Source organism: Microcaecilia unicolor, chromosome 3 (genome assembly GCF_901765095.1).
Source record: "Microcaecilia unicolor chromosome 3, aMicUni1.1, whole genome shotgun sequence".
Taxonomy (NCBI): Eukaryota; Metazoa; Chordata; class Amphibia; order Gymnophiona; family Siphonopidae; genus Microcaecilia; species Microcaecilia unicolor.
Window position 1 is genome coordinate 490,945,877 of NC_044033.1, and position 13,043 is coordinate 490,958,919.

At 39.6% G+C, this 13,043-nt stretch overlaps 1 protein-coding gene across 2 annotated transcripts in view; it reads left to right on the forward strand.

The window, feature by feature from the left end:
• The window catches only part of DOP1A (DOP1 leucine zipper like protein A), a 227,795-nt gene that overhangs the window by 53,293 nt on the left and 161,459 nt on the right, over positions 1–13,043 (forward strand). For both annotated transcript variants that reach the window (XM_030199075.1, XM_030199077.1), the window contains exons 10-11: positions 3,418–3,526; positions 9,410–9,530. In XM_030199075.1, the coding sequence (XP_030054935.1) occupies positions 3,418–3,526; positions 9,410–9,530 (230 nt within the window). The remainder of the gene's footprint in view (positions 1–3,417; positions 3,527–9,409; positions 9,531–13,043) is intronic.

Consider the following 13,043-nt stretch of genomic DNA (forward strand, 5'->3'; position numbering starts at 1 on the left):
AAAGCCTGCTGAAACAACTGTGCTTTTACCTCCTTTCTAAAAGAAAACTGATGTTAATTGTCTCAAGTTCAAAAGAAGATTTATTCTACAAAATAGGCCCACCCATACAAAACATACAGCAGTGATCCTCATCAGAATGGACTTGGTGAAAAGAGGGAATGTCTAATAAACATTTACCCTGAGAACGTAACATCCTTGTTGGATGGTAGATTTTCAAACTCAATATAATGCTTAAGGATGCATCATTATTCAGTGCTTTAAACACCAATATCAGTACCTTAAATTTCATCTCGAAACCACAGAATTTGGCTTGGAATGTTGCTAAAACTCAATCAACTGGCATTCATCCAGGAACATATAGTTTTAGTATACACTCTGCATAACCAAAATCCTCTTGAATCATTTATCAGAACCAAAAATTGGAAGTCAGCAGCATATAATCTATATTGTATCCCTAATTCTGCTAACAAGCTGCAGACTGGATACATGTAAACATTAAACAGTAGTGCTAAGATTGCTTATCCTTGCGGTATGCCTGCTTCTCTTGTGAGTTGTTCTTTGCATCCTGCATAGATTCCGTGGCAGTAGTCTGCATGGCTTATTATCATTGATTGTATTAGGTTGCGAAATATATCCCTCGGGAAGAAAGATTTTATTCGTTAAGTTTCCACATTGAGTTTCCACATTGAGTGGAACATTTTCTTTGTTATGGAGTTCACTGAGACTGGGGAAACTCCAGTACTTCCTGGATGGATTTTGAACTCCATTGCCAATCAGAGCCCAGGGCATCAACTTTGAAAGTATCTGGCCAATGGCACTACAGGTTGCCTTCTCTCAGGGCTTAAACCGGAAAACAGTCTTTTCTGCGACAGCTTTAAAACAGAAAATAAATACTCCCTTTCCAATCTTCCTCTTGTGAATTTTTTTTAATGATATTAGAAGAGTTTCTCCTATCCAAAGAAAACTGGAATTTCTTTGTAGGATTTTATGACCCCTCTTTTTTAAGCATTTAAGGGTCCTTTTACCAAGCTGCAGGAAAAAGGGCCCTACGCTAGCGGCGGGGGCCGTTTTTCCCAAGCGCCTGGGACCTTTTTACCACAGTGGGAAAAAAAGACCCCAGCACACATGGCCATGTGTCAAAAGCAAATTTAATTACCTCACTAGTTACTCCCATCTCTAGATCATTTATAATTATATTAAAAAGTAGCGGTCCCATTACAGACATATGGGGAGTCTCACCATCTACCCTTCTCCACTGAGAATACTGTACTATTATTGTACTATTCCTTTTCTTGTCTCCATTGATAGTCTTATTTTATTTAAAGTTATTGTAAACAACTTAGATATCCTATGATTGACAGTATATCGAACAGAGGTGAATTATAAACTATTCTTTTGCACAGTAGAATGGGAAAATGGACAAAATCAAGGGAACTTTCCCTGTTGCAAACCTTTTTTTCAACTTATAAAAAAATTCTACAAATTTAAAATTGTGTGCTTTATGGTATGTTCCACTATGCTGTATTTTATTTACAGCAAGCATCTCCCTGACCCTGGAGGCCTTAAATCTAAGGGGCCCTTTTAATAAAGCTTAGCATCCGCTAAAAGAATTATTGCACGCTAAATGATGCATGTCCTATTTTATACCTGTGGACCGTGTAGCACTTGGTGCATGCTAATGTCTGTTAGCATGTGCTAAACTTTAGTAAAAGACTGCTTGAGTTTTTACCTGAGGCAGTGGAGGGTTAAGTGACTTGCTCAGGATCACAAGGAGCATTAGTGGAGCTTGAACTCTGGCTTCCATGGTTATCCCCTCTGCTCTAACCACCTTTTGATTTTGTTGCCAACCCTATACATATTTCACAGTGTTGTATAGTACAAGTTACATCATATATGGAAGATTTATACTGAGAGGATTGCCACTACATCCTCCTATAGAGTAGAATACAATGACCCGGTGAGAAATTTGCATCGAGAGTAGAAACAAATCTTAACACTACTTGTAGAAAAGGAATAGAGGCTAGCTAAAAGGACGAACCACCGCAGGACACGTTGCTTAGTCACACTTTATTCAGAGCAGAAAACAGGACCCGGCACTGGCTGACAATAATGCCACCATGGTTTTTAAACGGTGGTTTTAGCGCCATCACATCCGGGGGTTGAGTATTTCTAGGTTTTTTTACAGCTATGCAGTGCTCAGCGGTTTTCTTATAGATCAGTTTATTTTTTCATATGAGTCTTACTTTTGTTTTAATTGTGTTTTAAGTATTTCAGCTTTTTATCGTGTAGAGTTTTTAAATGTGCCAATAACCTGGCTCACTTTCTCATATATCTATACACACAATTAGACCCAGTATGTTTTGCTTTAGGTCCTTTTTTAGTGTATCTTGGACCTAAGTTTTGTTTTGTTTTTTAAATCTTCTGGATAGCGCTTGTTCCAATTTATATGTATGCTGTGGTTTTGACATTTTTATGTAATTGTTTCATCTTGGTTTTCCCTGTGATTTACAAGTAATTGTGCACCAGCAAGTATGTCTCTCTTTTTGCCTATAAAGGTATGCCCCCTTCTTTGATGTTTCAGTTCTCTTCAGGGAGGTATTTTTTTATCAGTGCATTTATATATCTTTTATTCACCATTGTTGGTTTTTATTGACCTTTGATGTATGGATGTTTATAGTGTGTAAAAAAAATCTTTTACGTTGTCCACTGATTTCTACTGTATATTATTTTAGTTATTAGTATTTTGTTTTGTTTTATTAGTCTTTTTACACATTACTAAGTATGTTTTAGTTGTATTATTTATTTAACCATATTTCTATAATATATTCATGTATTTTTCATGTGCATTGCTGTTAGAGATTGATTGTGACCCCTGAGGCAGGCGGGTTTCCCCACCTAAACACGGCCAATGTTGGGTCCTGTTTCTGGTGCTCTGAATAAAGTGTGACTAAGCAAGATCTGCTGTGGTGGTCTGTCCTTTTAGCCAGCCTCTACTCCTTTTCTGCTTGTGCTGCTTCCCCATAGAAGTTTCTCCCTGTGTGCTTTGGCTGCATCAAAACACTACCTTTACTATAAGAAAATGGAAAAACCTCGTTATAAAATGTTTTTTTTTAGCTACCATATTGAGTATAAAGCTGTAATAGCATCAGGTCTCAACCATGAAAAGATATCAAGTATCATATTTATTTTGATATTCCACTCATCAACAAATATCAGAGGTTGACAGTAATAGTAAAATGCATTTGTAGGTGCCAGAATTTAAAACGTGTCTTTTTGCTCCCATCTATGGGTTTTTGTATGGGACCTGCTGTTGGGCCTGGAGGAGCCAGTCTTTCCAGAGCACATTGAATTTTCTTACGGTTATGTGGAAGACCCTAGTGGAACTTAATCTTCCTTTTCTTTCTGTCCTTTTAACAGGCCATGGTGGGAATCTTACAAAGTAAAGGGCCAGAAGATGAGAGCACTTTGACGCAGGACCTGAAACCTTTTAGAATTCTTATCAGTTTGCTGGACAAACCTGAACTTGGTATGAGTGTGCAGTCTTGTGTCCTTTGTCTGGGGGGTCTTCTTCATTTGGTCTCAGCCAGTTGGTGGGATATAGTGCTCTGGGCATACCTGTTTCAGGATGGCACCTTGCTGTGACAAATTGGACAGGATCTGATGTTGGGAGCTTTATTGTATCTTGTAAAAGGTGATTTGTCTTGGCTCATGGTAAACCCACAATCACACTATGAACTTTCTTGTTTTTAATTTTCAGTTTTCAATCCTAAGTACAGAATAATGATAGGCCTGTTGAAATTTTTACTGTAGGTTAGGATGGATCTTTCTGTAATAAACTAGCATTAGCCATGTGGCAAGGAGAAAAAGGCAGAAGAGGAAGCAACTTAATGATGGAGCTAATTTATTTCAACATTTTTAGCTTTCTACACCAGGATGTTTTACAAAAAATAAAAGGAAGTTAGTCCCTTACCCAAGAGCATACACTGTGTCTATTTTGGGGGGCAGGAGGAGGGACGGGGTGGACAGCACTTTCTTCCTGCTTTTATTGAACCTCCAGCTTATCAGAACTAGCCTTTACTAGGCTAGGCCACCATGAACCTTCCTTCATAAATACTCGTGATTTTACTATTAAACGTTTATATAGTTCCAGTATGTGTATGGAGCACTGTGTGCACACACAAAATAGAGACAGTCCCTATTCATGGTGCTTAAAATCCAGTTGAAACACAGACAACACAGTTTTTAGTAATCAATTAAGTATTACTGTAAAAATATGTTTAGTGTGAGAGGGTTGGGATTAATAAGAGTCAGGAGCTTCAGATTTAAAAGCAGTCTCAAAGTAGTGGGTCTGTAAGTGAGACTTGGCCATATCCAAAGGTGGTGCAAGATGCACCAATACAGGAACGCTGTTCCAGACATATCGGGGGCCTATTTTTCCTTTATAGATTACTAGCATAACTGAATATTAAAGTGCCTAACATTTCGACACTTGCAGTTACACCAGCCATAGAGCTTCCGTGTAAGTTAGGTGGGTATTTGCAGAATAGCCCTAAGGTGGCATGCTGGTATGTATACATGATTTTTCTATTATCTAAATACTTACAATGCAAGTACTAGAGTCCAAGCCATTATTCTATCATTGAAAACTTTTGTGAATCTTGAACAGACCTCAGTAGTGCAACTCAAGCCCGAAACATTACAATATATTTAATGCTGCTTATCCTAGAAATAAGCAGTGAATTTTCCCCAAGTCAGTTTCCATAAGAACTAGGCATACCTAGAGAATTAAAAATTTCCTTTTCATCTATAGCATACCAGTCCAGACTAATGGAATATATTCATCTATCAGTGGATGTAAACAAAAGAAAAGTAGTCCCAAGTAATTTGCTCCTTAAGGATAAAGTGCAGCCTGGAAAGAGCAAATTTATCCAGCAGTCATCCCCTGCTCAACTGACACTGACAAGAAACCGGTTCAGGAGCTGCTAGACCAACTCCAAGAAAGAGCTGTACAATCCAGCTACCATCCACTTGGAGTCTCTAAAGCAAATGTTTTTTATAGAACTCGTTCAGGAAGCCATCTAACCCAGGAGATTTCTGTGACGGTAAATCCTTAATAACCTGTTGAACCTCAAGTGGAGTCACTGGCCTAGCCAAATTTTTTCGCTTGCTCAGGGGTAAGCGAGGGCAGATGACAAGAGGCTAAATCCACTGGGAGGCTGTTCCACAAATTCACTACACTTTCCATGAAGAATTTCCTCAGGTTACTTCTGAGTCTATCCCCTTTCACTTTCATCCTATTCCCCCTCATTCCAGAGCTTCCTTTCAGTTGAAAGAGACTCACCTCCTTTGCATTTATGCCACATAAGTACTTAAATGTCTCTATCATATCTCCCCTCTCCTGCCTTTCTTCCAAAGTATACATATTGAGATCTTTAAGACTGTCCCAATACGCTTTGTCGTAAAGACGACTGACCATTTTAATAGCCACCTTCTGGACCGACTCCATCCTGTTTATATCTTTTTCAAGGTTTGATCTCCAAAATTGTACACAGTATTCTAAATGAGGTCGCACCAGAGTCTTATACAAGGGCCTCATCACCTCCTTTTCCTACTGGCCATTCCTCTCCCTGTGCACCCAAGCATCCTTCTAGCTTTTGCCATCATTTTTGTACCTGTTTGGCCACCTTAAAATCATCATATACGATCACACACAAATACAGTTCCACTTTCGTGCACAAGAGTTCTTCAACTCCTAAACTGTACTGTTCCCTTGGGTTTTTGCAGCCTAAATGCATAACTCGTTTTTTGGGGGGTTTTTTAGCATTCCAGATCATTCCTCCAGATTCACTAAGTCCTTCCTCATGTTATCCACACCATCAGGATGTCTACTCTATTGCAGATTTTGGTATCATCAGCAAAGAGGCAAACCTTACCAGACTGCCCTTCAGCAATATCACTTAGAACATAAGAACAGCCATACTAGGTTAGACTAATGGTCCATCTAGCCCCATATCCTGTTTCCAACAATGACCAATTCAGGTCACAAGTACCTGGCAGAAACCCAAATAGTAGCAACATTCCATGCTACCAATCCCAGGGCAAGCAGTGACTTCCCCATGTCTGCCTCAGTAGCAGACTATAGACTTTTCCTCCAGGAACTTGTCCAAAACTTTTTAAAACCCGTGTATGCTAATCGCTGTTACTACATCCTCTGGCAAAGAGGTCCAAAGCTACAAAAATGTTAAAAAGAACTTGGCCAAGAACTGATCCTTATGGGACACCACTGGTAACATCCTTTTCCTCAGAATGAGCTCCATTTACCACTGCCCTGTGTTGCCTTCCACTCACCCAGTTCCTAACCCATTCAGTCACTTTAGGGCCCATACTGAGGGCACTCCGTTTACTTATTGGTCATCTATGCGGAACCATGTCAAAGGCTTGGTAAAATCTAAATACACCATACCAAGCCCTTTCCCTTGATCCAACTCTCTGGTCACCCAGTCAAAGAAATTAATTAGTTTTGTCTTGACAGTGCCTGCCTCTAGTGAAACCATGTTGCATCGGGTTCTGTAATCCATTGGATTCCAAAAACTTTACTATTCTCTGTTCTAAAAGCGTTTTCATTAATTTACTTACCCCAGAATTCAGATTTACTGGCCTGTAGTTCCCATCCTCTTCCTTCCGTGTTTGTGGAGAGGTACCACATCTGCTGTTCTTCATTCCTCCAGGGCCACTCCCGACTCTAGAGATGCATTAAAAATGTCAGGCTATGGAGCCGCAAGACCTTCCCTAAGTTCCTTCAGTACCCTCAGATGTATGTCCTCCGGCCCTGTCACTTTATCCACATTTAGTTTTGCCTGCTGCTCACGAACACAGTCCTCTGAAAATTGTTCAGAGACTACTACCCCCTCCATTCCTGTTTGTGTTTGTCTTCTGGGGTCCTGCTCCAGGCCCTTAAACTGTGAACACAGAACAGAAATATTTGTTAAACAATTCCGCCTTATCTTTATCAGCTTCTACATATTCCTCCCCACTAGTTGATGGGCATAACCCATTAGTCTGGACTGCTCTGGTGTGACCAAATGAAAGAAATTATCAGGTAAGAACATAATTTTTCATAAAACACACCTTCTGAAAATACTCATAATAGAAAGTTTTGAAATAGCCAGGCTTTGAGGCTTTATCTAAACTGTAAATAATGAATAACATTTCTAAGATTCCCTGGAAGATCATTCCAGATCCTCACAGCGATAAGAGAAGTTAGTCATAAAGGTGTCCTTTTACTAAGGTGTGCTAATAGATGAGACACCCATAAGAATATAATGGACATCTTATCATTTAGCGTGTGTTAAATCCATTAGCGTACCTTTAGTAAAAGTACCCCCAAGACTTTTTATATTTAACTCGTTTTCCGCACAGAAAATTAAGTAACCTCCAATTCCTTATTCAGCTGCATAGTTCTATTGAGAGTCCTTTTCAGTCTATAAAAAATGCTTTATGTGCAAAAAAGGCTTTATAAAATTAGCCCCGCAAGTGGATATCAGAGGCAGTAGAGTGAAGGAGTACCCTAATGGTTTAGTGCAGTGGATGGAGAACCCTGGTTCGATTTACACTGCAGCAACTCTGAGAAAGTCACTTAACCTTCCAGGTAGAAAAAACTTAGATTTTGAGCCCGCTAGTGACAGAGAAATACCTGTATATAATATGTGAAATGCTTTGGTTGTACCAAAGGCGGTATATGAAATCTATGACCCTTTACCCCCCCCCCCCCCCCTCAGGTCACAAGGAGTGGCCATGGTCTAAGTCAGCTTGAACCTTTACCTTGCATATTACTGTAATATTTCCTTTCTCCAGTGCTCATTTGTTTGCTGGATTTAATTTTGGAATCACAGTATTAAGCTTTGGCCACACAGGTAATTTATTTATTTATTTAATTTTTATTTTAGTGGTGTAAAAAGAAAATGTTTTTGTTTATTTCATAACCATAAGAAAACAAACTGATAACATAGTTAATGGGACCCTGTTCCACAGGTGAGAGCTGCTTTGCCAGAAATTATCGAGGGATGCTCTTCTTGTAAAATGTGAACCTTTGCTGCATTAGCTAGCACAGAGCCGCATTTTACCCTGATATTTTTGAGTCTTTATTCTGCAATTTAAAAAAAAATCCTTAAAGATTATTAGAAGAAATGTAGCAAAGTAAGATGGTACAAAGGTTTAAAGATGGAAGTTTTGGGGATTTCTAGGTTCTCTTCCTCTGACACTTCATTAGCATAGAAAATGTGCCATCTCTGACACTGGTTTTGCTGGTTTTCTGTTATAATACATTATAGTTTTGACCAGTTGATAAGACACTCCCTTTATGCTTTCTGTATTATTTCAGTAGTTTTTATTGAGAAGTTTGTAGCAGTTTGTTTCTGTAGATACTGACAGGCTCATTAGAGACTAATGCTACAACAGAGCCCTTCCGTGATGGTGCATCAGTCACTCCTCCCCGTTCTTTTCTGGCACATGGTACCTGTATCCCTTGGTTCTGCACTGGAACATTGTCATCTTCATTCAAGAGGATGCCAATATGTTGAAGCGCGTATGGCACTGGTTTTCAAACCTGTCCTGGTAGAACCCCAAGAAGAAAAGGGGGAGGGGAAGACCCCCTACACGAACAATTCTTCAGCACCTAACCCCAGTAACAGCTATAGCAGAAGATATACCACAGGACCACCAAAGCAGGCAGTTCCCCGCCCCCCTTGAAACACTGTCCTGTGTTGAGTCTTTTTACATAAGGTGCTTTGCCAATAAAGACTGTTAATCTAGATCTGGCTGCTGACAGTTTTTTGCGCCACCCCCTACTTTTGTGCTTGCTGGGGGAACCTCAACCAGTCAGGTTTTCAAGATATTCACAATGAATATTCATGAGTTAGATTTGCATGCTGTGCCTCCATTGCATATAAATCTAACTCATGAATATCCATTTCTGGGTATCCTGAAAACTCAACTGGCTGGGGTTCCATCAGAACAGGTTTGGTAATCACTGGCTTATGGGACCATGTCAGTCCCATTGTCACGTATATTATGGTTGTAAAAATTCCTGTGCTGCATTCCCTTTGGATATTTCTTACACTGATACAATCAAGTATGTCATATATCCTGCAAAGAAATTCAAGGCTGAAACCATGCAACATTCCTCCCAAAATCCAATAAAGCTGAGGATGAAAATGCACATGAGTTCAATCATAAATATGGCTCAATACCAAATGGTTCTATTTTAACATGAACTTTAATACCAGTCCTATGATTTTCTGGAAATACATTGAAGTAATAATGTTCAGCAAACTAGCTATAGATGAAAGATACTTAACTGGATTACATCAATAATGAGCAGCATAGTTCTGATGATCTTTTTGCCTTTTAGGGCCTGTGATTTTGGAAGACATATTGATTGAGGTTTTCCGGACCTTGTACACCCAGTGTGAAGCAGAGTTGCATCTCCAAGTGCAAGCTCCCTTCAGCAAGGACCATGCACAGCTAAGCAGGTGTGGTAGCAGGAAAGGCAGTCAGTAGTTGATGCAGTCTCCTGTGTCTGAAAGTTTCAATTTCTCCTGATAAATGTAAAGATACCGTAGCATCCTGCGGATCAGTCCAGAACCTGTGAATTATATCTGTCGACCAATAGAAAGAGAGAAAAAAAGTAGTTATTTGTGATCTGCTCCTCAAGGACACTGTGCATCCATACAACCTCAGTATTTCTCTGCCTCCAGCAGATGGTGACTGTACCCTGTGCAGCTCCTTAGCTACATAGCCCTGTCGGTTCCTAAACTAGTATATTCTAGATTTGTTCAGCTAAAATTTCTTCTTATCATACAGGAAAAAGAGGCATAAGATGAACTTTCTAGGGAAATACTTTGAGATTTCCAACTCCTTTTCCCTTCTTCCTCCCTGCCCAGGAACAAGTTCTTGAGGTTGAGGTGTCTTAAGTCATCTATTCTGAGGATCACTTCTGGTCCGGTCTTCGGACTGGAAGCCAGTTGAGTATGGGGAATTTCCTGGAGCTAGAGGGCAATATTTGGTGGTGCCAAGTCCCTTCTTTCCTCCCCCACAGCCACTAGAGGTAATGAGGTCTGAACCTCTACACAACAGCAAGTATGCATCCTTTGTTCTTCCGTTTAACTCAGGATAAGTTTGTGTTGAACTTCTTCCTTAAATATTTATAGTTCTCTAGTGCTCAAGTACTATGTTCATTGTCTGGCAACAGAGTGGTATAATTTGTATGCTGTCCCTTCCCCTCTGCCTTATGGAGATATTTAACTGCATTGGTATACTCAGCCTCTCCTTTTCCCTTTTGGTGCTCTCTTTCTTCAGCTTAAAAACCCATTTTTGAGACGCTTCCCCCCCCCCCCTCACAATATGGCCATCAGCAGTACACCATTTACTTGTATTTTCTTCCCGCCAGGTGCAAACTTACAGTACATTTTATTTTCATGTGTGCCCTGCTTTTATAAGTGGCATGCATTGTCAGGAGGCTCTTGTTTTCACCTGTTTTGGCTTGGAATGATTCCCAGAAAGGAAGAGAGCGCACAAACTTTCCCAAAGATAAATGCAGTTTATTTACAGCTCGTACCAAGCCTTTAAAAACAAATACAATATATTTATAACTAATATTAATAATGCATCACTGCAACAAATGATAATATCCTGGTTTAGTCACTTCATTCAACTTAGGTTGGGAAAGTCCCTCTAACCAGACGGCAAAGTCAGCTCGTCTACTCTGGAGACTAGACTTCAACTTCTGGAACTTTGCAGCCTAGTTAAATAATGGTGTTTCTTCCTGATCTACATCCTATCTGTCTAGGTCTGCAGGCAGTGATCCAGACGAGCACGCTTTGCTTAATTCCTTTTATGGACTTTCTCCTCAGTGAAAATGTAGCGATCACACGCATACTGCATGGTCTGAACAAAACAACATATAAAATAAAGCAACAGAGCATGCACAAAATACAAGTGTCAATTAAAGGACAGTAGATGTTCTGAAGGTCAGCTGAGCTGTTTGCATGGTGTAAGCCAGAGGGCAACAGACAATAGTCAAGACCAGAGTTGTCCAATCTCAGCCCTTACCTGTTCAGGTTTTCAGGATTACCCTGATCTTGACCCTTGCCAGGTTGGGTTTTCAGGATTTCCCCAATGGATATGCATGATATCTATTTGTATGCAATGGAGGCAGTGCATGCAAACAGATCTCATGCATATTCATTGAGGAAATCCTGAAAACCCGACTGGATTGCGGCCTTCGAGGACTGAGGTTGGACAGCCCTGATCTAGACTGTTACCACTACATTACCTCATTTGTCAGCTTACATTAAAAAAAACAAAAAAAACAAAACTAGAACTAGCAGTTCTGGTTCAGTGTCTCAGGGGTGCCCGAGTCTATGGTCCAGTTTCTCTTCATTTCCATGTTTAGTGTTGGCCCTCTTGCGACATTGGTGTCTTTTTTGAGTTGCTGGCAGTTTTCCACAGTTTTCTAGCGGACAGCTGATACAAGTCAGGTTTCTTTACAGTTTATTGTCTGGTAAATTCTCCATTAAGAAAAATATATATTCAGCTTTTCACAGTTTGCCTGTCACTGTGATGCAAGTCGTGCTTTGCATTTTCTCTCTGCTTTTACTTACAGCCTATTTCATATTGACATTATGGGCTGTGTTTTCTTTCTAGGCAAGAACTATGTGGGAGCTCCTGTGTTTCCTTCTGTCTACATAGCTATCTCTGTCTGGTTTCCAGACTTGCTTTTGTGGCTGTACTATCTTGCTTTGCAGCATCCCTTCTCTGTTCCTTTTCAATGTGAAGCAGTCTGTTTCAGTTGTTTTTAAAATATGGCGAGATTTCAGTATGGTTTTTCCTGTGTATATTTTCTATAGGCCAACTATAGAAATTTGGAAGATATTTCCCCCCCCCCCCCTCCTTTGTAATGTGCAAGTGTGCGATCCACTCTAGCCTTTCGATATGTGCGGCTTTGCTATATTTTTGCTTCATAGGCGTTCATGTGCCTTCAGTTCAAGCACAAGAATGCATCACTATAAAGAATTCTCTATGATCTCAGCCTTATATATTCACTGTGCATTTTTTGGTGCCTCGAGTGCTTGTTTGCTTCTTCTCACAGGCTTAGCTCCATTTCTCATCTCAGTTGACTGTGCTTCTTTTAGCTGGTCTGGCAGGATAACAAGAAGCAAGCATTTTTCCATCTCACATGGATCTGAATGTGGAACTGATTAGTCAACTCCTGAAGATGAAAAATGAGGTCCGTAACCATAGGTGCATGTCTAGATTCAAAATTAGGTGCACACACAAAAAAGCACATCATGTGAAGAAAAGTCCACAAAGCTATTTATTCACCACAATAACTCTATAGTAAGTAGCCTGACACAGCCGTGTTTTTCCACGCAAGAGCTACATCAGGGGCTTACACAGAACTGGTAATAAATAAAAATAAAAACATTTTAGTAGAAAATAATAAAATTAAATTAATTTAAATTTTTTACCCCTCAGTCATCTAGCGATCCTACTGATTCTTTTGCCAGCTTCTTAATTTTAATATACCTAAAAACGTTTTTACTATGTGCTGTTGCCTCTAACGCAATCTTTTTTACAAAGTCCTTGTTTGCCTCTCTCTTGTGTAGCACAAGCTACATTTGGATATATACATATTCTCTGACCCAATAACAAAAAAGTTGAATTTCTGAAGTAAAGCCTCAAAAAAACATTTAAGTCTTGTTCAAAAACAAAACTCACTAACAAAGTAGAACTATCTTGCACCTCATCAGTTGAATTCTTCAACATTGCTGCTGAATCTAGAATCTGTTTCCTCCTCTATTTTTCTTCACATGTAGGAAATATACTTTATTAAATGGTGGTAGAGATGAAGTCTCCATCCCCAATTTTTCTATTGTGTATTTCTTCCAAGTGGCTAAAATTTGAGGAAAATTAAGAATTCTCAAATGGTTTTCAAAATTTGAGGAAAATTAAGAATTCTCAAATGGTTTTCAATCTGTTCCAGC